General features: G+C 46.5%; 1 protein-coding gene across 5 annotated transcripts in view; it reads left to right on the top strand.

The window, feature by feature from the left end:
- itpr1a (inositol 1,4,5-trisphosphate receptor, type 1a) overlaps positions 1 to 27,376 on the top strand; it is a 45,643-nt gene extending 18,267 nt beyond the window's left edge. For 2 of the 5 annotated variants that reach the window (XM_042090737.1, XM_042090742.1), the window contains 41 exons: positions 1 to 6; positions 112 to 253; positions 653 to 797; positions 1,210 to 1,400; positions 2,056 to 2,182; positions 2,342 to 2,396; positions 2,545 to 2,710; positions 3,963 to 4,133; positions 4,316 to 4,396; positions 4,688 to 4,825; positions 5,076 to 5,201; positions 5,579 to 5,779; positions 6,472 to 6,723; positions 7,109 to 7,234; positions 8,207 to 8,335; positions 8,901 to 9,021; positions 9,626 to 9,810; positions 10,528 to 10,676; positions 10,987 to 11,098; positions 11,426 to 11,461; positions 12,021 to 12,068; positions 12,801 to 12,930; positions 13,089 to 13,267; positions 13,844 to 14,027; positions 14,812 to 15,062; positions 16,536 to 16,736; positions 17,514 to 17,624; positions 17,783 to 17,878; positions 18,144 to 18,278; positions 18,646 to 18,741; positions 18,844 to 19,036; positions 19,985 to 20,107; positions 21,147 to 21,322; positions 21,506 to 21,670; positions 22,078 to 22,267; positions 22,518 to 22,610; positions 23,111 to 23,226; positions 23,474 to 23,639; positions 23,803 to 23,963; positions 25,591 to 25,752; positions 26,029 to 27,376. The exon at positions 1 to 6 is cut by the window's left edge and continues 246 nt beyond it. In XM_042090737.1, the coding sequence (XP_041946671.1) occupies positions 1 to 6; positions 112 to 253; positions 653 to 797; positions 1,210 to 1,400; positions 2,056 to 2,182; positions 2,342 to 2,396; positions 2,545 to 2,710; positions 3,963 to 4,133; positions 4,316 to 4,396; positions 4,688 to 4,825; positions 5,076 to 5,201; positions 5,579 to 5,779; positions 6,472 to 6,723; positions 7,109 to 7,234; positions 8,207 to 8,335; positions 8,901 to 9,021; positions 9,626 to 9,810; positions 10,528 to 10,676; positions 10,987 to 11,098; positions 11,426 to 11,461; positions 12,021 to 12,068; positions 12,801 to 12,930; positions 13,089 to 13,267; positions 13,844 to 14,027; positions 14,812 to 15,062; positions 16,536 to 16,736; positions 17,514 to 17,624; positions 17,783 to 17,878; positions 18,144 to 18,278; positions 18,646 to 18,741; positions 18,844 to 19,036; positions 19,985 to 20,107; positions 21,147 to 21,322; positions 21,506 to 21,670; positions 22,078 to 22,267; positions 22,518 to 22,610; positions 23,111 to 23,226; positions 23,474 to 23,639; positions 23,803 to 23,963; positions 25,591 to 25,752; positions 26,029 to 26,112 (5,719 nt within the window). In that variant the 3' untranslated portion in view covers positions 26,113 to 27,376. The remainder of the gene's footprint in view (positions 7 to 111; positions 254 to 652; positions 798 to 1,209; positions 1,401 to 2,055; positions 2,183 to 2,341; positions 2,397 to 2,544; positions 2,711 to 3,962; positions 4,134 to 4,315; positions 4,397 to 4,687; positions 4,826 to 5,075; positions 5,202 to 5,578; positions 5,780 to 6,471; positions 6,724 to 7,108; positions 7,235 to 8,206; positions 8,336 to 8,900; positions 9,022 to 9,625; positions 9,811 to 10,527; positions 10,677 to 10,986; positions 11,099 to 11,425; positions 11,462 to 12,020; positions 12,069 to 12,800; positions 12,931 to 13,088; positions 13,268 to 13,843; positions 14,028 to 14,811; positions 15,063 to 16,535; positions 16,737 to 17,513; positions 17,625 to 17,782; positions 17,879 to 18,143; positions 18,279 to 18,645; positions 18,742 to 18,843; positions 19,037 to 19,984; positions 20,108 to 21,146; positions 21,323 to 21,505; positions 21,671 to 22,077; positions 22,268 to 22,517; positions 22,611 to 23,110; positions 23,227 to 23,473; positions 23,640 to 23,802; positions 23,964 to 25,590; positions 25,753 to 26,028) is intronic. The other 3 variants (XM_042090738.1, XM_042090739.1, XM_042090740.1) reach the window with 3 other exon arrangements.
- The last annotated feature ends 197 nt before the right edge of the window (positions 27,377 to 27,573 follow it).

Raw genomic sequence — 27,573 nt, 5'->3', positions numbered from 1 at the left:
CGACGAGTAAGCCCCCCCCCCCCCACCACCACCACCATCAATCAGAGAGCTAGCCTTAGAGCCAATGGAAGCTGAGGATTTGACCCTTCTCTCTCTCTCTCTCTGTGGCAGCTATGATAATGACGGCACGTCGCGGGACGAGGTGAAGGAGCGCTTCTCCCAGACCATGGAGTTTGTGGAGAACTACCTGCGGGACGTGGTCTGCCAGAGCTTCCCCTTTGCAGACAAGGAGAAGAACAAGCTCACCTTTGAGGTGAGTCACTCACCACAGAAACCTGACCTCATAGACTCTCTCTCTCTCTCTCTCTCTCTCTCTCTCTCTCTCTCTCTCTCTCTCTCTCTCTCTCTCTCTCTCTCTCTCTCTCTCTCTCTCTCTCTCTATCTCTATCTCACACACACACACACACACACACGATCGCTCGCTCGCTCACTCGATCACTCCCTTACTCACACACACACACACACACACACAGACACACCATTCATTTCATACTGTCATACTGGTAAATAAAAGCCCTATGCTATAATACTACTCACACAATGGCTCTTTCATGCATATTTACATTCTTATTGTCTCAGCCTTAACTCACTGAGCCCACTGAGTATTAGAAAGTACACACCCTCAATGTCCACTCTGTGTTTGCACGTGTAGGTGGTGAATCTGGCCAGGAATCTGATCTACTTTGGCTTCTACAACTTCAATGACCTGCTGCGCCTGACCAAGATCCTGCTGGCCATCCTTGACTGTGTGCACGTCAGCTCCTTCCCTGTCAAACTGGACAGAGAACCAGGGAAAGGTGAAAAACACACTCCTCTACTCCTCAATTGGGCTTGTTTTTGCATCATTGTGGATTAACTTTATGAGTTTTGAATACACAGAGAGGCATATGTTATTGTTATTGTTGAAGCAGTGCAACAGGAAGCCTGCAGGACTTGAGACAGCATCATTTTCTGAATAGACAATATTATCCTGTTGGTAGTTTGAGGTTCTTATCATAGCTTCTGTGCATCATCAATGCATATTAATAAACCTCCAACTGTAAATAAGGACATGGATGGCTGCATAAAACTCACTGGATAATCCGGCCTAATGTTCTGAATGCTATCGTAAAACCACCAATTACCAACCCTTTCGTTCGAAAATTCTAAAACAACTCTCTGAGCACAGTGCACACAGTTGAAGCTGCGATTGGTCGTGTCTCTCCACAGGCAGTAACGTCATGCGCTCCATCCACGGGGTGGGGGAGCTGATGACTCAGGTGGTGTTGAGGGGAGGGGGCTTCCTGCCTCTGACGCCATCGACCCCCCAAGATGGAGACACGGTGAAGGCCACCACAGAACCTCAGAAACAGGACATCCTTGTCATGGACACCAAACTCAAGATCATAGAGATTCTCCAGGTGCATGACTGTATGACAGTTTGTTTTCTTGACTTGAGGCTCAAAAATATACCCAAATGGACATAATGTCTGTAACACATCTGGAAAAGGCATGCAATGACACTGGTATGTACTATTACAGTATACTCGGCTATTGTAATAGATTTAAGAGACAACAGAATGGTTTCGAGACAAAGAAGCGAGTTTATTGTTACAACTCTCCTACACAAAAAAAGGCCGCTCAAAGTAATCTCGGCAAGACCTCAGAAGAGTGGCCCTTTTTCTCAGAGCAGACACACCTCCATCTAATTAGGGATGTCAGACACGCCTCCATCAGATATTTCATCAGGTACAATTAGGGACGTCAGACACGCCTCCATCAGGTCCAATTAGGGACGTCAGACACGCCTCCATCAGGTCCAATTAGGGACGTCAGACACGCCTCCATCAGATATTTCATCAGGTCCAATTAGGGACGTCAGACACGCCTCCATCAGATATTTCATCAGGTCCAATTAGGGACATCAGCGTCTGTGGGACTTGGAAAACATAGAGCCGAGGTAGCATACAAACGTGCGGGTTCATCACAGTAGGAACCACCCATGCTATCCTTTCTATGCTATCCTTTATCCAATTCTATTGTAAGTGTGTTTTTGCCCCTTTCTGCTTCCTGTAGTTCATTCTGAATGTGAGGCTGGATTACCGCATCTCCTGCCTGCTCTGCATCTTCAAGAATGAGTTTGACGAGAGCAATCCTCAGGCTGATCCATCCACCAGCCAGGACCCACAGGCCAACGTGCAGGGTAAGAGTGTTTATGGGATTATTTCTCTGTGTGTGTGTGTGTGTGTGTGTGTGTGTGTGTGTGTGCGAGAGGAGAGAGAGAGAGAGAGAGAGAGAGAGAGAGAGAGAGAGAGAGAGAGTGAAAGAAAATGAAAATGATAGCCAAATGATCTTGTTTTAGGTGCGCTGGACTTTGAGCACATAGAGGAGCAAGCAGAAGGCATCTTTGGGGGAAGGTAAAGCCACCTGTTAGAAGAAGGCCACACCATGTACTGAGCCATGTGTGAAGTCAGGATGTAGGTATAAGTGTGTGTGTGTGTGTATGTGTGTATGTGTGCGTGTGTGCGTGTGTGTGTGTGTGTGTGTGTGTGTGTGTGATCACAGTGAAGAAAACACTCGTCTGGACCTGGATGACCACGGTGGCCGGACCTTCCTGCGGGTTCTCCTCCACCTGACCATGCATGACTACCCTCCTCTGGTGTCCAAAGCCCTGCATCTGCTCTTCAGGCACTTCAGCCAGAGACAGGAGGTGCTGCAGGCCTTCAAGCAGGTACTCCCCACACACATATGAACACATACACAGAGAGAGAGAGAGAGAGAGAGAGAGAACGAGAGATTAAGGAATCAAACCAAGTAATAGTATTTAGTATTAAAGTTAATTTATACTGATCCATTCCACATTTACTGTAAATAAATCAAAACTGACACACATAAATGTGTCTTATAATTATTTCTTGATTGCTTTGACCTGCTTCAAGAAACCGGAATCTACTTGGTCTTCATTGACACTTTTGCACAGCACAGAAGAACATCTCTTGCAAATGTGCTCACACTTTTTCATTGGGTTCACACATTTCTCACACCAGCTTTTGCAAAACAGTTAACACAGTTTTGATTGCTGATTGAAGAATTGTGCAAAGGAGTCTCAAAGGAGTGCAAAGGAGTCTCACACAGGTGCATCAGAGATTCAGACTTATGCAAGGAATCTCTACTACCTATGAATAGATGTTTTGCTTTTGTTTAGCACAGGGAGACCAATAGAGTTTGGAGTCTTTGAATGACATCTGTGTTAACTGTTTTGCAAAAGGGTGTGAGAACTGTGTGAACCCAATGAAAACATGTGAACACATTTGCAAGAGATGACTTCTGCTGTGCAAAGAAGGTGTTCATGAAGACCAAGTGGATCCCAGTTTCTTTAAGCTGGTCAAAGCAATCGAGAAAAACTGTAAAGCTTACTGTGTCCTCTGTCCATTGCTACCAAAATCTCAATTTAGAATTTTGGGTAAATGTAACTCATATCACATTTTGTTGTCCAATATGTAATGATTGATTGAAATCACACAGTGGTTTTACATTACATTTGGCTGACACATTTGACTACAAGATGTGTTGTTTGAAGGCAAAATGAGCTTTTGCTGCATGTTTTAAAGGTTTTGAGAGAGTTAAGAGCCTTTTGCAAGCAAAATGTGTAATTTTTGGCCAGAGTGCTTTTGTTTAGACCTGCGTGTTAATTGTTTTCAAAATTAAACATTAAAGCGATCGAAAATAACTGTAATTGTTTTGAAAACGTGATGTCAGAGTTGACTCAAGCATTAAAGGGATCGAGAAAAACAAAACTGTAATGCGTCAACACTGGCAGTTTATGTAAAGTACCAATATCAGAATGCCAAAAGGAGAAACCAGAGGTGATGAATGGCTCTGATGGTCTCTTCTCTGTTGTGTAATGCTGTAGGTCCAGCCGCTTGTCACCAGAAACTAGAGACGATGAATTGCTCTGATGGTCTCCTTGTGTAATGCTGTAGGTCCAGCTGCTGGTCACCAGTCAGGATGTGGAGAACTACAAGCAGATCAAGAGCGATCTGGACCAGTTGCGCTCCATCGTGGAGAAGTCTGAGCTGTGGGTCTACAAGAGGCAGGGCGGCGATTCAGGGATGGACACAGGGGACAATATGGCGACTGACACACACCATAAGGTGACGCACCCACACACACACACACACACACACACACACACACACACACACACACACACACACACACATAATCATATATCATGCTGTACACATACATATACACAGCCAGCTCTCAAAGTATGCTTCTGTCTTAAAATTAAGGATAAGATAAATTGCTGTGTCCTTGTGTACTTCCATTGTAGGGGGATTCCAATTTAGGTGGTTCAGACAACCCAAAGAAAGTAGAGAGCACCAGCAGCTCCAACTATAGACTGGTGAAGGAGGTGAGGTCAAGCTACCGTGGGAATACCAGCTGGTACCAGCTGCTGCTACTGTATATATCCATGAGTCAGTGTGTGTAGTGTGTAAGGGCCTGTTATTAATGTATGTTTCCAAATGGCATGTGTTGATATAGCATGTTTATGTATAACTCTCATTTGTATGCTTTTCATTGCGTGTGTGTGTGTGTGTGTGTGTGTGTGTCTTTGTGTGTGTGTGTCTTTGTGTGTGTGTGTCTGTGTGTGTGTGTGTGTGTGTGCGTGTGTGTCTGTGTGTATGCGTGTGTGTGTGTTTAGGTGCTGTTGCGTCTCAGCAGGCTGTGTGTACTGGACAGTCTATCGGGCCGGAAGAGTAAGAAGCAGCAGCAGAGGCTCCTGAGAAACATGGGGGCTCACAGTGTGGTGCTGGAGCTGCTGCAGATCCCCTACGAGAAGGTGTGTGTGTGTGTGTGTGTGTGTGTGTGTGTGTGTGTGTGTGTGTGTGTGTGTAAAAGAGAGAAAGAGAGAGACAGAGAGAGATGGAAAGAGAGAGACAGAGAGAACTAAGAAGACCCTTCAGCATTGTTAGTAGGATAACTGTTAGGGACATTAAAAGTGAAGAACTGCCAGTGCCACGTGTAGCTTGTATCATAGTAGCTCAGTCAGAAGTCCACATTTTCTTCAGTCCGTCCGTGTTGTGTTTCAGGGCGAGGATGTGCGCATGCAGGAGATCATGACTCTGGCTCATCAGTTCCTGCAGAACTTTTGCGCTGGGAACCAACAGAACCAGGCACTTTTGCACAAGCACATCAACCTGTTCCTCAATCCAGGGGTAAACAAACATGAACTCCGTCTCTATCTCTCTCTCTCACGCAGGCACACACACACACACACACACACACACACACACAACCAACCACACAAAGTCTCTCTCTCTCTTTCTCTCTCTTACACAGACACAAACACGCACCACATAGAGACACAAACACACACTCACACACACACACTCACACACACACACACACACACACACACACACACACACACACACACACACACACACACACACACAGTCTGTCTCTCTTTCTCTCTCTCTCTCACACACACACACACACACACATTGTTTGTTTAGTTTTCTGGAACAGTTAAACCACTTCAATATAAGGATCAGCTTCCTCCCTACTTAACCTCCTCCTGTCCCTCTGCTAGATCCTGGAGGCAGTGACCATGCAGCACATCTTCATGAACAACTTCCAGCTGTGCAGCGAGATCAACGAGCGGGTCGTGCAGCACTTTGTCCACTGCATCGAGACCCACGGCCGGCACGTCCAGTACCTCAAGTTCCTGCAGACCATTGTAAAGGCCGAGAACAAGTTCATCAAGAAGTGCCAGGACATCGTCATGGCCGAGGTGAATGTAGCCACATGTTGATGGGAACGTCTCCCCCAAAGTATGTCATTCCTGGATGACAGCCAAATCCCATGGCTGGTATACACACAGGCATTTGTTGCTGTAACACAAGCCTTAAGCATCTGGGTTGGTGGGAGTGTGGTGGTCTGTATGTCACCTGAATGCACTATGAGTTTATATGTTATTGTTGTCTAAAAATGTACATATTATTGTATATAAGGCAAGGCAAGTTTATTTATATAGTGCATTTCATACACAGGGGTATTTCAATATAAACAAAGAAACAAAAGCAAAGAATATAGTAAATAAAAGCATAAAATGGCATTATATACTGTATTATATTTATATATTTGAACAGATTTAGCATTTTCTTTTCACATAAATAAATTCTATGACTATGACAGTCACTACTAAAAAGCTTACACTTAAACTTAAAGGTATACTATGCAGTTTCAGGTAAAACTCGCGAGATGTGTTTGGGTCGACTATTCTTGAAGTTCCATGGCTGGTTCTCTCGTTAGCGACTTGCTACGGCTATGCTGTATGGCTATGCTAGGTGAACGATTCCCTGTTACAAGTTCGTTTACCATCAAATTGGCTTCGTAAAGGTTATATTAAGGTGAAAATCTTGCATAGTGTACCTTTAAGCAATCAGACGCACTGAATATGCACACACTTATCCATTTCCTCAGCTTGTGAACGCAGGCGAGGACGTGCTGGTGTTCTACAACGACCGTGCGTCCTTCCAGACGCTTGTGCAGATGATGCGTCTGGAGCGTGAGCGCTTGGACCCCAACAGTGCCTTGCGCTACCACATCCACCTGGTGGAGCTGCTGGCTGTCTGCACCGAGGGCAAGAACGTCTACACCGAGATCAAGTGTAACTCCCTGCTGCCGCTAGACGACATCGTGCGTGTGGTCACTCACGAGGACTGCATTCCCGAGGTGAGCCTTGCATTGACACAGTGTTTGTGTTCACTTCAGGTTGTTTCTGGTTGTTGTGTTTTATTTTAGTATAGGTGAATGTATCTGCCTAGGGACAATAGATGAAAACTACTGTAGCTATGGTGCTAACTCTAGCATATTTACATTGTGTACTTGTACTGATGTCCATCAATATGCACTGTCCCTATCTAAATAAACAATTAAATAAAATAAAGGTGTACTTTAGGGGTTTTGGGTGTGTTGTGTTGTGTTTGTTGGGATTTGTTGAAGGGGTAACATTTGCATGACGGCCTTTGCAGAGATGGGTAATGTGTGTGGTGTGTGTGTGTGTGTGTGGTGTGTGTGTGTGTGTGTGTGTGTGTGTGTGTGTGTGTGTGTGGTGCAGATGAAGATGGCGTACGTCAACTTCCTGAACCACTGCTACGTGGACACGGAGGTGGAGATGAAGGAGATCTACACGAGCAACCACATGTGGAAGCTCTTCGATGACTTCCTGGTGGACATCTGCAGAGTGAGAGCCAATCCTGCAGTCCTCCACCTTCACCCCCCCCCCCCCACACACACACACACACACACACATAAAGCACACATTTCAGTTAGTTGATTTAATTCAGTCATTTGGAGTTATTTGATCAGTGAACCGAAGGCTCCCTTACATGACACAGTCACACACATGCCCACACACAGACACACACACACACACACACACACACACAGACACATGCCCACACACAGACACACACACACACACACACACACAGACACATGCCCACACACAGACACACACACACACACACACACACAGACACACACACACACACACAGACACACACACACAGACACACACAGACACATGCCCACACACAGACACACACGCACACACACACAGACACATGCCCACACACAGACACACACACACAGACACACACACACACACACAGACACATGCCCACACACACACACACAGACACACACACACAGACACACACAGACACATGCCCACACACAGACACACACGCACACACACACAGACACATGCCCACACACAGACACACACACACAGACACACACACACACACACAGACACATGCCCACACACAGACACACACAGACACATGCCCACAGACACACACAGACACACACACTCACAGACACATGCCCACACACAGACACATGCCCACACACAGACACATGCCCACACACACACACACACACACACACACACACACACACACACACACACACACACACACACACACACACACACACACACACACACACAGAGACACACACAGACACATGCCCACACACAGACACATTTGCATGATGAGTGTAACCTGCTTCCTGTAGGTGTGTGAAGTCCGTTGGCGAGCATGATGTTGATGTCTGATGTCTCTCTTGATGTCTGATGTCAACATCTTACCAGGCTAGCTTCCAACATGAGTGTAACCTGCTTCATGTAAGTGTTGCCTGCTTCCTGTAGGTGTGCAACAACACGAGTGACAGGAAGCACGCGGACACCGTGTTGGAGCGCTACGTGACCGAGACCATCATGAGCATCGTTACCACCTTCTTCAGCTCGCCCTTCTCTGACCAGAGCACCAGCCTGCAGGCAAGTGCTACTCATCCATCCATCCATCTATCTATCACTCTTTTTCTTCTATCCATCTGTTGTATCCTTCCATCCAACCAGTCCATTATCCTCTCAACCATCACTATACCACCATCTTGATCTCCATGAATCAGATAGTCCGCTGCAACTTTTTTTTTTATTTGGTTTTCATCATCATCAATCATCATCAATCATCATCATCATCATTAACATGTCAGACTCAGGGTCCATTCTGTCTGTTGTGTTCTTATGAATATCCATATCTCCCCACCTTTCCGCCATCACTGTGGCTCTGTGGTTGTGCTCTTTTGAATAACTATGTCTACCCTCTCTCCCTGCGTCAGACTTGGCAGCTTGTTCCTCCTTTCTCCTGTTACTCAGCCATAACTATGCCTTTAGTACACATGTCCTCCTATCCAACTCAGCCATCACTATGCCTTTAATACACATATCCTCCTATCCAACTTACTATGTCTTTAATATACATATCCTCCTATCCAACTCAGCCATCACTATGCCTTTGAGGTCGTTTGAATAACCGCGCCTCCCCTCTCGCCTGCATCAGACGCGGCAGCCCGTGTTTGTGCAGCTCCTGCAGGGCGTGTTCCGAGTCTATCACTGCAACTGGCTGGTCCCGGGTCAGAAGGGCAACGTGGAGAACTGCATTAAGGTGCTCAGCGATGTTGGTGAGAGCTGCGCTAGGATCAAATCACGTCAGAGCTAATCTGACATTTCCTCTGAGCCCTGGGGGCAATGCCAAAATGTGTACGCCCAAAAATGTGGTTTAGTAACAAAGCTGGCTAAGTTAACTCAGTCGTAAACATACTACTAGATGAGCCCCTTGGCTTCCAGTGTTTCCCATACATTGACTTATTTGTGGCGGCCCACCACAATATCAACATTGACCACCACACAATGATTTTCCAGGTTGTAGTAAATTGTGCTTAAATCTGGTTAGTATCATAACCACGCTGTGCTAATTTGTTAAAAACTGTTGCATTCAAGTTAATTCTGCAAACCAACCACCACATATGGAATTCAATTCTTTGGGAAACACTGGCTTCTTTCTCCCAGCAAAACAAACCCATATGCTCTTCTATTAGGAAGTTGCCCACATACTCAGAGTTAGCTTAGTTAGCTTGTCATTAATCATTCTTACATTTACATTCTTAGAATAGACCCCTGGTCTAGTAAAGAGATATATATTTGGGTGTGTGGGACACTTAATTACTAATAGACCTTGCTTTTGTTGGTGTTTGTTGTGCTATGTGTTTTTGTGCTTGCTTAAAGCCAAAAGCCGGACGATAGCCATCCCTGTGGACCTGGACTGCCAGGTGAATAACCTGTTTGTGAAGTCCAACAACATCGTGCAGAAGACGGCGCTGAGCTGGAGGCAGTCGGCTCGGAACGCCGCCCGGAAGGACTCGGTGCTCGCCACCTCCCGAGACTACAGGAACATCATCGAGAGGCTCCAGGTGGGGAATGCTGCATGGTGACATGCTCAGAGGCGTCTACGGAGTCCCTCAGGGCTCGCTGTTCCTCAAGTGCAGATGACAGACTGATGTGTGCATGTGTGTGCGTATGTGTGTGCGTATGTGTGCATGTGTGTGCGTATGTGTGTGTGTGTGAGTGCGTGTGCGTATGTGTGCATGTGTGTGCGTATGTGTGTGTGTGTGTGTGTGTGTGTGTGTGTGTGTGTGTGTGTGTGCGTATGTGTGCATGTGTGTGCGTATGTGTGCATGTGTGTGCATGTGTATGTGTGTGTGTGTGTGTGTGTGTGTGTGTGCGTATGTGTGCATGTGTGTGCGTATGTGTGCATGTGTGTGCATGTGTATGCGTATGTGTGTGTATGTGTGTGTGTGTGTGTGTTTGTTTGTTTGTCTTGGTTTAAGAATGAACCTCACATGGATAGGGACAGGACAGAATGTTCAGCACCTTAAATGTCTCTGCGGTGCCGGATTTTACTGATTTTACACTGAATAGTTGGGGGATGTTTAGTACCACATATTTATATTTTTAGTTCCAAAAGTAAAGCCGCAGGCTAAAACTAGTGTTCATTTCTAATGTTCCTAGACAGCATGGCTACTTCATTTTAGCTCATAATAGCTTCCAGGTGCCTCTGTCTTACACCACCTGACTCTTTTCGCTATGTGTATACCTCTGTGTGTGTGTGTGTGTGTGTGTGTAACTAGGACATAGTGTCTGCGTTGGAGGAACGCCTGAGGCCGCTGGTGCAGGCCGAGCTGTCAGTGTTGGTGGACGTCCTCCATCGGCCTGAGCTTCTTTTCCCAGAGCACACTGAGGCCCACCGCAAGTGTGAGAGTGGAGGCTTCATCTGCAAGTGAGACAAGGCACTGTGTGTGTGTGTGTGTGTGTGTGTGTGTGTGTGTGTGTGTGTGTTACTGTGTGTGTGTGTGTGTGTGTGTGTGTGCTAGTGAGCGTGTGCATTGTTTGGAGGCCAGTATATATAATGTATATGAACAGACTGAGCTTGTAAAGCTTCCCTGACAGCTTTAATGTGTTTAATGTGTAACTGTCTCTGTCTCTTTCCTTATACGTCTGTTTTTTTCTGTGTGTGTGTGTGTGTGTGTGTGTGTGTGTGTGTGTGTGTGTGTGTGTGCCCCCCCCCCCTCTCACTCTTCCCTCTGCAGGTTGATTAAACACACGAAGCAGCTGCTGGAGGAGAATGAGGAGCGTCTGTGCATCAAAGTGCTGCAGACGCTCCGGGAGATGATGACCAAAGACCGCGGCTACGGAGAGAAGGTATGAACACGCGGAGAGGAAGAGAGACATCAGACATCAACATCATGCTCGCCAACGGACTTCAAATCAAAAACATCTTACCAGGCTAGCTTCCAACATCTCCCCCACACCAGCAGCAGTAGACCTGCCCTGCCCAGGAGCAGGCGTAAATGATCCACTAAGCTGAGCTCTTAAAATGCAAGGCACCCAAATCTCATCAGCTTGCATGCCTGCACACCGCATGCTTGTCTCTAACTCCACAACTTCACGATCTCTTGATGAAATGAGTGTGTGCTGTGTGTGAGCGAGTGGATCACGGCCTGCACTAACCTCCCCACTCTGTTTCAGCTCATGGCCTATGATGATGACATGGACGTGGCTAAGGTTGTCCTCTTTTTTTATCTCTCAGTTCAGCTGTTGCTCTTTCCTTTCTTATATTCCTCCTTTCTTCATCCTGGTAGCACCCCCCCCCTCCTCCCCCCGCCTCTCACACCATCAGGTTAATGGAGTTTAAGGTGTTTCTGAGTATTAGAGTGTTGCATTGACATGGATGTTAGCATTAGCATTTTAGCGTGGTGTGTTAGTATCATAAACGTGGGCATCTCATCCTACAATGTCTATACAACTCAATCAGTCATTACGTTAAGGCTGCTTTGGTTGTATTGCTTTGCATAGACCCGAGGATGATCCATAGCTGTGAAGTAAATTTGAATATCAAGCCGGAGGTGATTTGATATTCAATGATTTCCTACCGAGTGTGGAGCCTTCCTTAGCTCCAGGCATGTTATCTCCCCATCCCCTTAGCCAGTACAAGCTCTGGCATAGACATTAGCCTAGCGCTAACATGTTGAGCGTCTTTAGCATGAACTCCTGTTTTGCATGGTGCTGACATTGCCGTACCCGGTGTGTGGGCCTCTGTTGTCTGTTTGGCTGACTGGCCAAGGAAGTGGATCTGAGCCAGCCTCAGAAACAGCGCGAGGACCAGCGGAGGGTAGGTCATCTCTGAACTCTCTCACAGCTAACCAATAACCCAATAACCCAATAAGCAAAGTGCACCGCATATAGGCGCCGACATGAGAGCGCCGACACTTTCTGTCATTTGCCCATGCACACCTCTGCCAAAACTTCATCAATCATTTGATAAACAATGAATTTTATTGAGTGGCACTGACAAAAGTAGCCTAGAACAGAATCATAATCTACACAGTGGAGGTAAAAGAGTTCCACAATGGTGTGTGGGGTTGTCGTGGAAACATGGAATCTTAAGTCATGGAGTACTGGAAGAGGAGTGCACCGCAACCATGCCGGCGCCAATGTGTGAGAGCATTAACATGGAGGCTGACTCAGGCTGCCACATCCTTACATGTCAACAACACTGAGAAATACACACACACACACACACACACACACACACTCTCACACACACACAAACACACACACACACACACAGAGACAAACAAAGATTACTATACTGTCATCACTTGCCCTGACTTCTCATTACAGTCATGCAAAACTTTGACTTCCTCTCTGACTTCCTAATGCTCTGATCGCACCATTTGCTGTTCTGCTCTCTCCTAATTCTGTGGGTTGATATGTAGGACTTAGTGACTTAGTGAACCAAGCTAATACAAGTACCACTGGTGGTGATGTGTGAAGGACAGTTCAATCATCTCTGAGACACTGTGTGTACGGTATACATTTACACCCATTGATCTTCGAATAGGGTGAGGCACTGAGGCAGATTCTGGTGAATCGTTACTATGGCACCTTCAGAACTGGAGGTAGAAGAGACAGCCTGACGGCCTTCAGTAACACCGCCCTCACACCTGTCGCACCAGTGAAGAGCCAATCAGGTGAGAGGTCCTTTCTCCCTATTAGTTGGTCACTTACTATATATAATACTACAGTATATACTGTAGGTAAAGTCAGTTAACTCTGAGTGTGTGTGTGTGTGTGTGTGTGTGTGTGTGTGTGTGTGTGTGTGTCTGTGTGTGTGTGCATGTGTGAATAGGTGGTGGCGTCTTGAGTCGAGCAGAGATGTCCCTGGCAGAAGTTCAGTGCCACTTAGACCGTGAGGGGGCATCTGACTTGGTCATCGACCTCATCATGAACACTAACAGTGACCGTGTCTTCCACGAGAGCATCCTATTGGCCATTGCCCTGCTGGAGGGTGGGAACACCACTATACAGGTCAGTCGTGATAGCCGACATGACATTTTACAAAAGAAGAAGAAAAGAAATAAAGCACTAAAGTCTGGCACTGAGAGAGTAAATCAGGACAAAAGCCGTGCTGCTGACTGCATCTTGTGATTGTGATTATACTCTGGCCTCGAGACTCTTGTGAGCTCATCTGGGGCAGCTCCAAAAGTGGCTCCACGCTTCTCTCTCTCTCCGTCCTCTCAGTGCTCCAGAAAACCACACTGATTAAAACCAACTTAAGTGTTCCAGCTACATAGATTTCCTTCAGCCACCTTTATAAAGTGATATAGCTTGTGCTTAATGTCATTACGCCTTATAGTTCTTTTCCTATTTGCTTCCTCCCTGCCTCATTCTGTAGTTCATTGTGGTCATTCACAGTTTAAGTACACAAGCATAGTGCTGGTGATACTAGTATAGTATGTCCTGAAGTACTTTGTATCTATGATTGTTAGATGATAATGGTTTCAGTTCAATCCTGCTATATTTGCTTTTACTGTACTGGGTTATGTAACCTGCAGTTTCTTTTCTTCACTATCTGTCCAAATACACAACGTTTGGGCCATGAAGGGCTCATTCTACTGTCGTCTGATGGAGGATAAGAAGTCGGAGAAGTTCTTCAGAGTGTTCAACGACCGCATGAAAGCAGCCCAGCTGGAAATCAAAGCCACAGTCACCGTGAACACCAGCGACCTTGGCAACAAGCGCCGTGACGACCATGCCCCAGACAAAGAGACGCCTCAGAAGAGAAGAGGTTAGGGCATGGCTTTGGATGGCTTTGTTTGAGTTTATTTACTAAATATACTTGAGAATATCATGATGCTAAATGGAACACCAACACTGATGTCTGTTGAAATACTGATGTCTCATTTTGACCCTATTTTTGGTCAGGGTGAAGGGTCATTTTTATGACTAATCTGTAATTAGATAGCATTACATACCTCAGAAACTAATAATGAATATTGCATCATCATCTTCATATTTACTGAGTCACTGATGAGCAACAGCTGTGCCCAGATGACCAGACACCATTTCCTCTTGCTAATGCCAATAAAAAGGACGATGCTTCTACTAATGCATTCAGCAGTACTGAAGTATGAGGATAAAGATCAAGTTGAGTACTGGTGGTGGTCATGTCAATGCAAATCGTAAATGTAAATCAGGTTTCTAGGCCAAGTATACTGGCGTATACAAGGAATTTGGTCTCTGCATTTATCCCATCCGTGAATTAGTGAACACACAGAGCACACAGTGAGGTGAAGTACACACTAACCCGGAGCAGTGTGCTGCCTGCTACAGCGGCGCTCGGGGAGCAGTGAAGGGTTAGGTGCCTTGCTCAAGGGCACTTCAGCCGTGGATGTGGGCATGGGACAGCGATGCTCAACCACTTCCCCCGGCCACATTTTTCCTACTGGGTCGGGGATCGAACCTGGCAACCCTTCAGTTCCAAGCCCAAAGCCCCAACCAGTAGGCCACGGCTGGCCCTAGAAATGTCTGCACTGCTGATGACCTCCGTCTTGTGTCTCCTGTGTGGACAGTGAAGGACGGCGTGATGGTGACAGACGAGGCGCGCGAGCAGCTTGTGGAGGCTTCGGCGATCACCAAGAAGGCGTACAGCTCGTACCGGCGCGAGGCCGAGCCCGAGGAGGTGTGCGGGCCGGCCGAAGGCCTGCACAGCGCGGGCGACAAGGCCGCCGACAACGGCGAGATGAGCTTCGTCATCCTCATCATGCAGCCCATCCTGCGCTTCCTGCAGCTGCTGTGCGAGAACCACAACCGGGACCTGCAGGTGCGTGTGGCGGCGTGTGTGGATGTGGGGGTAGGGGTGTGTGTGTGTGTGTGTGTGTCTGTGTGTGTGTGTGTGTGTGTGTGTGTGTGTGTGTGTGTGTGTGTGTGTGTGTGTGTTTGTGTGTGTGTGTGTTTGTGTGTGTTTGTGTGAGTGTGTGTTTGTGTGTGTGTGTGTGTGTGTGTGTGTTTGTGTGAGTGTGTTTGTGTGTGTGTGTGTGTGTGTGTGTATGTTTATGTGGGGGATCTGGGAGCTGCAGTGGTCCCCAGAGGAGGTGTTTCCACTAACCACTACCAAACTGTCACGTGGCTAATCCTTGAGATGCATGATGGCGAGGACAGTTAACTCTGAGCACAAATCTGCAGCCGGGGACGAGCATAGGCAGAGTCTGACAGGCGTGACCGCTTGCAGGCCCCTGCAGCTCGAGCCAGTCAAAGGTCATCATGAGCCTCTCATGCCACTGAAAACTTCTCTGGCAGAGCAAAGATGGTGGGAGTGAGGATTGCACACGTCCACACCCTCACTCTAATCCCTCGCCTTGCGCAAGCCCCTTGCTCAACATCAACAAAGTCTAATCCCCTAACCGCATATTTAGTTGTTTTTAATTCAGCCAGAGAAGCTGTGTGCAAACAGGAACATGTAGCCACTTATTTAAAACAAAAAAAGCTCTCAGATAAAAAGGCCACTTTCTGTCATGTAAGATAAAGGGCAGGGGCTCAAGCTCCCTTTGATGTTATGCGCCTGGTGTGGCTGTTTCTGTGTGTTTTGTGTGGAGTTAAGGGTCATTTTTTATCTTCCATCTGTCATGTTTCAGAGTCTGTGTAAATAGACATTTTCTTTTACTATTCTAGGTAATGTTAGTGTGCACAAGTGTGCGTGTTTTGTGTGTGTGTGTGTGTGTGTGTGTGTGTGTGTGTGTGTGTGTGTGTGTGTGTGTGTGTGTGTGTGTGTAAGGAGGCTTGTTCATTGAGGAAAGGGATCAGTTCAGGCGGTTAAAAATGTTGTGTCACATCTTGACATCTTTCATCCAATCAGTAAGCATGTATATGAATATATCTGCATTTTAGAAAAAGGGAGTGTTACTCCATAATCATGAGGGGCTTACGTGTGTGTTACAACTTAATGTTCGTGGAGAATGATCTGTCTATGTAGTGTTACATAGTATGCACATAAGGACTGCTAACAGAGACTTTGTACTCATGTCACCATGCTGTATCCCTGTGCACACTTGATACAGCATGGATGTTGTTCATGATCAGATATTCTGACAGGCATAGGTAGGGGGTTTAGTCCCAAAGGTGAAGGCTTAAGTTGTTGGTGGACCAAACCATATTCATTATATTTACATGATAGTTATGGCTCTCCGTTTTGTTTTTATTTGCCTTTCTTTCTTTTTCTTTTCTTTGCTATGTGAAGCACTTTGGTCTTATATGTGCTATACAAATGAAACTTACTTGTGTACTCCTATTCCCCCAGAACTTCCTGCGCTGTCAGAACAACAAGAACAACTACAACCTGGTGTGCGAGACGCTGCAGTTCCTGGACTGTATCTGTGGCAGCACCACCGGAGGCCTGGGCCTGTTGGGCCTCTACATCAATGAGAAGAACGTGGCCCTCATCAACCAGACCGTCGAGAGCCTCACCGAGTACTGCCAGGGGCCCTGCCACGACAACCAGGTTGGCATGTCTGAGTCCAACATGGCATCATCTATAACAATGCCAGCAATACAGACACTTAAAGGACAAATCTGGCCGATTTTTACATGGATCTTGATCGCTAGACGTGGCCGAGTACTGTTAATAGGAAAAATAACGACCAAAATCGGTGCTACCGAACTGAAGTAGCTGCAGCTAATGGCCAGTACTCCCATTGAGCTACAATGCTAGGTCTGGGGGCATCATCTAAACGTGCCTTTTTTGCTTCTTAACAGACTCAAATATCACCTTTAGGTCTGTACAATATGAACAGAGTCCTTACGTGACACATTTTCTACTCATTAGCTGTGAAGAAACCACCCCCGATTTTGGTCGGTATTTATCTTATCGACAATACTCAGCGATGTCTAACGATCAAGATCCATGTAAAATCGGCCGGATTTCTCCATTAAGGCCTCCACTTCTGACGTTCACTTACATTAGATTCCATTGTGTCCAATACAACCCTGCCCACCACCGCCAAACCCTTTTGCTGACACCTTGTAGATTACTGTTCAGTTCTATTTTTATCGGTGCCATTCAATTAAATCCATTGGTTATTTAAAAGTGATGCACTTACGTCTGCAGCTATGTGCACTGTACACCAGCATAGCAACTACAAGCAACTACAAACATGCATCCAGACTTGCTCTGTCTTCATATAAGTAAGATGATATATGTCTGAAAATAAATTGTCAACTGCAATATATTTTTACATTATCGCACTGACCGTGAAATTATGTGTATGTGTACTCTTAGAATTGTATAGCTACCCATGAGTCCAATGGCATTGACATCATCATCTCTTTGATCTTGAATGACATCAACCCTCTGGGCAGGAAAAGAATGGACCTGGTGTTAGAACTGAAGGTAAGCACCGAGTGACCTTGTGGATGTGTGGCAGTGTTGACCTCTGACCCCTACATATAGCACTCAGCGAAAGGCTTGTGGATTTTTGCCATTGGATTGATTCGGTATGTAAATCTTTGCATCGGCGCTTATGTTAGACTTCCTTACCACTTCTTTAGAATAATGCCTCAAAGTTGTTGCTGGCCATAATGGAAAGCCGCCATGACAGTGAAAATGCGGAGAGGATTCTTTACAACATGCGCCCGAAAGAACTTGTAAGTCATCTTGATTGTATACAGACACACACACACACACACACACACACACACACACACACACACACACACACACACACAATGTGTATTTGGATTAGTAAGGAGGCAATAAACTGCAAACACAGATTCACAACAGCTTTTTTCCACAGTGCGAATCCCACAATAGCTACAGTTTCTGCCATAACACACAGTCGTCTGTAAGCCCCTCTGTTGCTCTCACACAGCCATACAAAGCAAAGCTCGGCTGACAGAACATTGTTTTCAGGTGGAAGTGATGAAGAAAGCTTACCAGCAGGGGGAGACAGAGTTCGAGGATCCCGAGGAGCAGGAGGACAACGGAGACGATTACGCTGCATCGCCACGGAACGTTGGACACAACATCTACATTCTCGCCCATCAGGTGTGAATTTATGCACACACATGCGCACACACACACACACACACACATACACCACACACTCCCACTCACTCAAAACTGTCATGAACAGATACTGTAATAATAATACATTTAGTTTATCTAGTGCTTACACTGTTAACACTTCACTTACACTATAGAGGCTTGACCTAGAGTGCCCTACAGAGTAATTGTACACTGAACAGCAGCGTTACTAAACCCAATCCCTAACCTGAACCCTAACTTGTAACCTAACAGGGTTTCAACAGACAGTTTGTTTATAATCAGGGTATCTGTAGACAGACTATAGGAGGGCATCCAAGTAAAGTAGCCTAATAGCCACATGGTAACTCTTCCTCCCATTACTCCTCAGCTGTCCCGACACAACAAGGAGCTGCAGATCCTGCTGAAGCCTGGAGGAGATGACCAGGCCCTGGAGTACTACACTGAGCACACCGCCCAGATAGAGGTACCTAACAACACACACACACACACACACACACACACTGTTCTCGCAAACTCCTGTTTCTCATACCTTTGTGTGTATGTGTGTGTGTGTTTGTGTGTGTAGATAGTGCGTCAGGACCGCACGATGGAGCAGATTGTGTTCCCGGTGCCCAACATCTGCTCGTTCCTGACGCCCGAGTCCAAGCTGCGCGTCTACTACAGCACGGAGAGGGACGAGCAGGGCAGCAAGATCAACGACTTCTTCCTGAGCGCAGATGACCTCTACAGCGAGATGAGGTGGCAGAAGAAGCTACGAGGTACTCATCGTGTCTCTCTCTCTCACACACACACACACACACACCTACACACACACACACACACACACACACACACACACACACACACACAGATGGATGGTCTTCGGTGGTCAGAATAGTAAACAGGGGTATCCAGAGATTACTGTGTCTTTTATGTGGCTGTGATGAAGTTGGTGGTGCATAGGCAGGAGCACACATAGAGCCCTTTTCTATAAGGGGTTTGAACGGATGTCAAGATCTGGGCGTAACCCAGCTGCATGGCCATGTTGGAGGCACTCGGCGTAAAGAACTGAACGCAGTACAATGGAGTATTATGCACGCTGGATACCTTAAGTGATTGTATCCATGTCTAAATAATATAAAAGCTCATCAAAACGCGTTCAAGATACAAAGGCATATAGGGCAGGACTTGGACCTCAAGAAGGAGCGATATTTTCGAGAAATTACAGTTTATTGGCAGCGCAGATCCATATGAGTTGGGTGAGGGAGGCGCAGTACCAAGTCCAACCACAAGGGCCTCCTTTCCTCTGATAACTTCTGGCATTCCTCTCCCTGGTTTTATAATAACTTTTGGAAGTTGATAATACTCCAGATGTTTTTCTCGATCTGACCTATTGGTACAACCTAAAACACGGCAATAATTAACCATTTGCCTTGACGACGCTCGGGATCTATTCAGTGCCTAGTGCTTTCTTGTGATGCGAGTATCTCCAATATGGCGACGTCCGATCTGATGATGTGCCGTGCAAACCCCTTATGTGTTCAATAAACACAATTTTACAGGAGATTCTTATCCATTATAAACTGGTCTTTTGCTGAACTGTCAAAAAAATGGGTCCACCAAATGAATTCTATTTTAATCAACCACATTTATCACTGTATATGTGTGTGTGTGTGTGTGTGTGTGTGTGTGTGTGTGTGTGTGTGTGTGTGTGTTGTGGATTACAGCCAAGCCAGTGCTGTACTGGTGTTCCAGGAACATGTCGTTCTGGAGTAACATCTCCTTCAACCTGGCCGTGCTCATTAATGTGCTGGTGGCCTTTTTCTACCCTCTGGAGGCTGTGAGCGGGGGTGAGTACGCGAGGAACCCTGGACACCACACTGCTTGCGCGCGCACACACTCACACACACACACGCACACACACACACACACACACACACACACACACACACACACACACACACACACACACACACACACACACACACACACACAGAATCATGGGCCTCCAGGCTTGTGTATTTCAGCACTCTGTCCTGTTTCTGCTCTGGGCTTGACCCATCTCATATGTCACTCACGTCAGCAGCTTGGTCAGCTGGACAGTCTCTCTCCCCACTGACTTCCAGCCAGTCACCCCTCTGTTCCCTCCCTCTCATCCCCCTATTTTTCTTCGATCTCCTTGTTAGTTTGTTTCATTCTCCCCTCTCCACAAGAATCTCATCCCTCTCTTTTTCTTCGATCTCTTTGTTGGTTTGTTTCTTTCTCTTCCCTCCACAATAATCTCATCCCTCTCTTTAGCTTTGATCTTTGTTAGTTTGTTTCATTCTCCCCTCTCCACAAGAATCTCATCCCTCTCTTTTTCTTCAATGTCTTTGTTGGTTTGTTCCTCTCTCTTCTCTCTCCACAATAATCTCATCCCTTTCTTTTTCTTCCTCTTTGTTGGTTTGTTTCATTCTCCCCTCTCCACAAAAATCTTATCCCTCTTTTTTTCTTCCTCTTTGTTGGTTTGTTTCTCTCTCTCCCCTCTCCACAAGAATCTCATCCCTCTCTGTCTCTGTCTCTTGCTGGTTTGTTTCGTTCCCTCCCCTCCACATAAGACACAATGTGGGCATGTGATTCATCTGTTGGATAACTATCTTGCCAAGTGGGGTATGCATGTGAATCTGATAACCAGCTGGATTGCATTATCCAGGCACTGAGTCTCAAAGAGAAGAGGTTCTCAAAGCAATCAGATTGTTCTCACTGCTCACGGTAAACAATCAGTAAAGTCTCTTTCCTTTGTCTTTGCCTGTGTGTGTGTGTGTGTGTGTGTGTGTGTGTGTGTGTGTGTGTCTGCATGTGTGTGTGTGTGTGTGTGTGTGTGTCTGCATGTGTGTGTGTGTGTGTCAGTCACGTTGGAGCCGTCCCTGTCGGCGCTGCTGTGGGTGTGTGTGCTGGCGTCGTGGGGCATGGTGCTGGTGCTGCCACAGCCACACGGCGTCCGCGCCCTCATCGCCATCACCATCCTCAGGCTCAGCTTCTCCGTCGGCCTGGAGCCCACTCTCTCACTGCTGGGAGCCTTCAACGTGAGCAATCACACACACACACACACACACACAAAGAGATACAGATGGGAGTTAGAAAATGATAGTACGCTTCTAGCATATGTAACTTCGTAACTGTCTGAATTCATCCATTCATTTATTCATTCATTCATTCATTCATTCATTCATTCATTCATTTAGTCCTGGTTTGTCACCTGATTCCAGGTTTGCAACAAGATTATTTTCCTGCTGAGTTTCGTGGGCAACCGGGGCACGTTCACGCGCGGCTACAAGGCCATGGTGCTGGACGTGGAGTTCCTGTACCACCTCATGTACCTGATCATCTGCACGCTGGGCCTGTGTGGACACGTCTTCTTCTACAGCTTACTGGTACTGCACCAGCACTCGGCACACAACCACCACACTGCTGCGGCGTTGTAGCAGCATTTGTCCTCCAGGGGGCGACATGGTAGCAGTAACATGTCGATTGGCTGAAATTGTCTGTGGCGCAGTCTAAGTGCCACTCTGTTTGTTTACAGTGTCAGGACTGTGAAATGTTGTTTTGCATACACTGAATAGACAACTGGAGGACTCTGAGGAGCAATTCTCTGAATTTGACAAAAAGTCTATTGGGTTATAATCATGGTCCCTTCTTTTCAATCTCAACTACCACTACTTTAAATCGAACATACTAGCTCCTCTCTTATATGTGTGTGTGTGTGTGTGCGTGTGCGTGTCGTGTGTGTGTGTGTGTGTGTGTGTGTGTGTGTGTGTGTGTGTGTGTGTGTGTCGTGCAGCTCTTTGACCTGGTGTACCGAGAGGAGACGCTGCTGAACGTGATCAAGAGCGTGACGCGTAACGGCCGCTCCATCGTGCTGACCGCCGTGCTGGCCCTCATCCTGGTCTACCTCTTCTCCATCGTGGGCTACATCTTCTTCAAGGACGACTTCATCCTGGAGGTGGACAGGATACCCAACAGCACTATGGGTAAAAAAAAAAACACAAACGGATGCTCGTGGCCACAGGACATACCTGTTCTCAGGTGTACTGTACCTAATTTATGGTTCTGGTATCGTACCTTCGTCCGAAGCATCTTACGGAATATGAACATTACATCAGTTAAAAATAAAGTAAAAGTAGAACAGAAGACATTAATATCTAATACTTGTCCTGTCTGTTGTCATACATTATGTACAGTAAGCCCTGTGCTGTCTCTATCTGTTTTCTCTTGCTACAGAGGAGGGGGCCAGTATGACTGGTGATGTCATCCCTGTGGGGGGCTGTCGCACAGAGAATGGTGACCCCTGCGTTTCAGAAGACCAAGATGATGGTATGAGTTGTTGATGAGTGTGTGTGTGTTCTGTGTAGTTGTTAGGTGTGTGTGTGTTGTCAGGTGCATTTGCTGACATGTTGCTGTGTGTTTGGGCGAGCGTAGACTCGGATGGGGAGAGAGCGTGTTTGTGTGTGTGTGTGTGTGTGTGTGTGTGTGTGTGTGTGTGTGTGTGTGTTGTCAGGTGCATTTGCTGACATGTTGCTGTGTGTTTGGGTGAGCGTAGACTCGGATGGGGAGAGAGCGTGTGTGTGTGTGTGTGTGTGTGTGTGTGTGTGTGTGTGTGTGTGTTGTCAGGTGCATTTGCTGACATGTTGCTGTGTGTTTGGGCGAGCGTAGACTCGGATGGGGAGAGAGCGCGCGTGTGTGTGTGTGTGTGTGTGTGTGTGTGTGTGTGTGTGTGTGTGTGTGTGTGTGTGTGTGTGTGTGTGTGTGTGTGTGTGTGTGTGTGTTGTCAGGTGCATTTGCTGACATGTTGCTGTGTGTTTGGGTGAGCGTAGACTCGGATGGGGAGAGAGCGTGTGACACACTGCTGATGTGCATCATCACCGTGTTGAGTCACGGCCTGAGAAGTGGAGGAGGAGTGGGAGATGTGCTCCGTAAACCATCTAAAGAGGTAACACACACACACACACGCACACACACACACACACACTCACACACACACACACACATGCTCACACCCCCACACACACACACACACACACTCACACACACACACACACACACACACACAAACACACACACTTCATCACTAAGGTCTTAGTTCAACAACTTAAAAAGAACTAGTAGTAACTGTATGATGAGATCATAGATACTGATGCAATGTGCAAATGTGTGTGTGTGTGTGTGTGTGTGCACAGGAACCTCTGTTTGCAGCCAGAGTGGTGTATGACCTGCTCTTCTTCTTCATGGTCATCATCATCGTCTTGAACCTGATCTTCGGTGTGATCATCGACACCTTCGCCGACCTCAGGAGCGAGAAGCAGAAGAAAGAAGAGGTGCTCAAGACCACCTGCTTCATTTGTGGTGAGAAACACACACACACACACACACACACACACTCCACTTAAAGACACCCAGACAGACACTCACACTCCCTAAATACATACTCACAAACACGTCATACTGATAATCCAAAAAAAAACCTGAGTACATCTGCTGTTGTCTTTCTTGCTTTGACCCTCCACAGGGCTGGAGCGAGACAAGTTTGACAACAAGACGGTGACGTTCGAGGAGCACATCAAGGAGGAGCACAACCTGTGGCACTACCTCTTCTTCATCGTGCTGGTGAAGGTCAAGGACTCTACCGAGTACACGGGGCCAGAGAGCTACGTGGCCCAGATGATCAAGGTCAGACCAAAGACAAAAGCACTCATAACAGGCCCAAGGCCACATCTGCACAGAAATGAAGGTGTACTGGCCATTGTGTGTCAGGGTGCATTCACTGGAATTAACCAGAAGATGAATTTGCCACAATAGGTGGGTTTACATAGACAGCTTTTTAGTCATTCTGATTAAACTATTCCGAATAAAACTTTTGTGTCATCTGATTACATGAGGTAGCCTGGAAAATCCAGACCCTGGTAATCTAGAAAGATTAAGGGTCTGGCCACGAATAATGTAATGGCCCAACTCGAGGGAGGGATGCATTTGAAAATCTCACTGCACACAATTGGATAACACTAGACCAATGTTTACTCTGAATGATTCCGGACTTCGAAGCAATTGGATAACACTACGACCAATGTTTACTGACTGATTCCGGACTTCCAACGTTGCAGCGCTGTCGTCATCTGTTTAGCTCACCTCTGGGCCGATGTGATTGGTTCCCCGCAATGTAAGGGGCAAAAGTAACGTCGATCATTACTAATTCCAGAGTCTCTTGCTGACACAATTCAAATTCAATTGTGCTCTCGCGAGAACTCTGGATTTCCAGGGTATACATTTGGTACGTTCTATTCCGATCAGGTGCTCTCGAGCGCGTTAGAATCTTTGATCAGAATTACTGATTTGCTTTTGAGAAGCTACAGCGGACAATCTGATTGGCCGTATACATGGCTGTTCAGTTGGAATAAGAACAGAATACACCACCTCTTTCATTCCGATTAAAATTCTAATCGGATCGGCAGTTTTATTCCGATCAGGGTGTTGATATGTGTCACTTTGATTCCGATTGAGCCATTATTCCAATTCTAGACGGATTAAAAGTGTCCATGTAAACCCAGCTACTGCCACGCCCTCTGTGCCCTCTGTGATTGTTAATGTTACTGTCGAATATATATTCAGAGACAGCTGATGGTGTGTTTGTGTTGAATGGTATTCCTAATCTTAATCGTATCTAAATGAATAGTAGTCTGTCTAAAGTATGTAAAAGTATAGTAGCTAAATAGTAGCATAAACCTCTCCATATCTTTCTCTCTGTCTCTCTCTCTCTCCCCCTCTCTCTGCCCCCATCTTAACCCTGCTACCCCATCTCTCTCTCTCTCTCTCTGCCCCCATCTTAACCCTGCTACCCCATCTCTCTCTCTCCGTCTCTCTCTGCCCCCATCTCTCTCTCTCTCTCTCTGCCCCCATCTTAACCCTGCTACCCCATCTCTCTCTCTCTTTCTCTCTGCTCCCTGCTACCCTGTATCTCTCTCTCCCTCTTTCTCTCTGCTGCTCCCTGCTACCCCTTCTCTCCCTCTTTCTCTCTGCTGCTCCCTGCTACCCCTTCTCTCTTTCTCTCTCTCTGCCCCCATCTTTAACTCCTGCTACCCCTTCTCTCTCTCCCTCCCTCTCTCTCTGCCCCCATCTTTAACCCCTGCCACCCCTTCTCTCTTTCTCTCTCTCTCTCTGCCCCCATCTTTAACCCCTGCCACCCCTTCTCTCTTTCTCTCTCTCTGCCCCCATCTTTAACTCCTGCTACCCCTTCTCTCTCTCTCTCTCCCTCCCTCTCTCTCTGCCCCCCTGCCACCCCGTCTCTCTCGTCTCCCTGCAGGAGCACAACCTGGACTGGTTCCCGCGGATGCGCGCCATGTCTCTGGTGAGCAGTGATGGCGAGGGCGAGCAGAACGAGCAGCGCTGCCTGTCGGAGAAGCTGGATTTCACCATGAAGCTCGTCACCAACCTCACCAACCAGCTCAACGACCTCAAGGAGCAGGTCCGAAACCAGGCTGCTAGCCAGCCTCGCATTGAGAATGACTGCTTGTTGTGTTGTGTGTGTGTGTGTGTGTGTGTGTGTGTGTGTGTGTTCTTTCAGGTTAATTTATTCATCCCTAATCAACGGCATTAGCTAGAATAACATGAAAAGGGGAAGAACACAGCTATGTAATACCATTAGACTCTACGGCCTAGCTGTTTGTACGTGTGTGTGTGTGTGTGTGTGTGTGTGTGTGTGTTTGTGTGTGTATGCGCTGACTCCTCTCCTGTTCTGCAGATGACAGAGCAGAGGAAGCATAAGCAGAGGATTGGTCTGCTGGGAAACCCTGTCCACCTCAACGTCGCCCAGCAACCTGCCTGAGCTCTGTATGTATGTGTGAGTGTGTGTGTGTGTGTGTGTAAACACCTGAATGTGCAAGTTTGTGCGTACGGTATATATATTTGTGTTCGCCACACACACTATTGTGACTGCACTGATACATCAGCCTGAAGAGTGTGACACAAGCCAAGTGCATCACCAGATGCCAAATGACACATATAGTATATTTAACATATTTGACAAAGAAAAAGGAGTATATAGAAGGAAATTTGAAGGAATATTTGTGTTTTATAATTATAGAAAATGGCTTATATATTGTTTGTAGTTGCATTTCAACTGAAGAGTCAGAAACAGTATTGAGCTCTCATTTGTTGTGCATAGCATGTGACCCTCCAAAACCCCCACATCTCCTGTAAACCCTACTGACCATAGCATGTGACCCTCCAAAACCCCCACATCTCCTGTAAACCCTACTGACCATAGCATGTGACCCTCCAAAACCCCCACATCTCCTGTAAACCCTACTGACCATAGCATGTGACCCTCCAAAACCCCCACATCTCCTGTAAACCCTACTGACCATAGCATGTGACCCTCCAAAACCCCCACATCTCCTGTAAACCCTACTGACCATAGCATGTGACCCTCCAAAACCCCCACATCTCCTGTAAACCCTACTGACCATAGCATGTGACCCTCCAAAACCCCCACATCTCCTGTAAACCCTACTGACCATAGCATGTGACCCTCCAAAACCCCCACATCTCCTGTAAACCCCACTGAAGGACTCCGGCTGTGAAAAATACAAGAGCATGGTCTGGGGATTTTGTCACGGTGCAGTCCTGCCATGCCATCTGTGACACTAGTTTTAAAGAGATGATGAATGTTTTGAGGAAAGGCCTCATTTTAAGTTTCTCTCGAAGAGTTAATCACTCATGTTACATTCCACTGTAACGACCAACCAATAACACAGAAGTTTACTGAATGATAGTCAATGCCTTTTAGCGAGGTACGAGCATGTGTTTATGTGTGTATGTCTGTATGTGTGATTTTATTTGCAATAATGGGTACAGGGGAATATTTGCATGTTGCACATATACACCATTTTTATCTCTCATTCACTAGAGAAAATAACACTGTGCTTTAATTGTGTGGCCATGAGTGATTCTAGAAATTTCCCTGTGTATATTATGAGTGGTTGTGTAAAGTTGTTTATGCTTGCGACAAGTCTTACTGTGAGGTTTGGCACCATGACTGGTCGCTTCTGTGTGCTATACAGAAATAAACCAAAGAGCCTGTACTTTAATCATTGCTTATTCTTATGTGACATTTCCATTTAAAGTAACACAATGTTGGAATTCCCATTCATCAATTCTTAACATACTGGGTAATTAGTGCTAATGGAGTACTAAATTAGTCTAAACTAAACCTGACGGAAAGGATCATGCTCTTAAGTGCAAGGTTAAATAGCGCCATACCCGGGGCATTGCGGCTCAACTGGTT

This window comes from Alosa sapidissima, chromosome 4 (assembly GCF_018492685.1).
Source record: "Alosa sapidissima isolate fAloSap1 chromosome 4, fAloSap1.pri, whole genome shotgun sequence".
Taxonomy (NCBI): Eukaryota; Metazoa; Chordata; class Actinopteri; order Clupeiformes; family Clupeidae; genus Alosa; species Alosa sapidissima.
The sequence above is the reverse complement of the archived record's forward strand: the minus strand, read 5'-3'. Positions and strand labels throughout refer to the sequence as shown.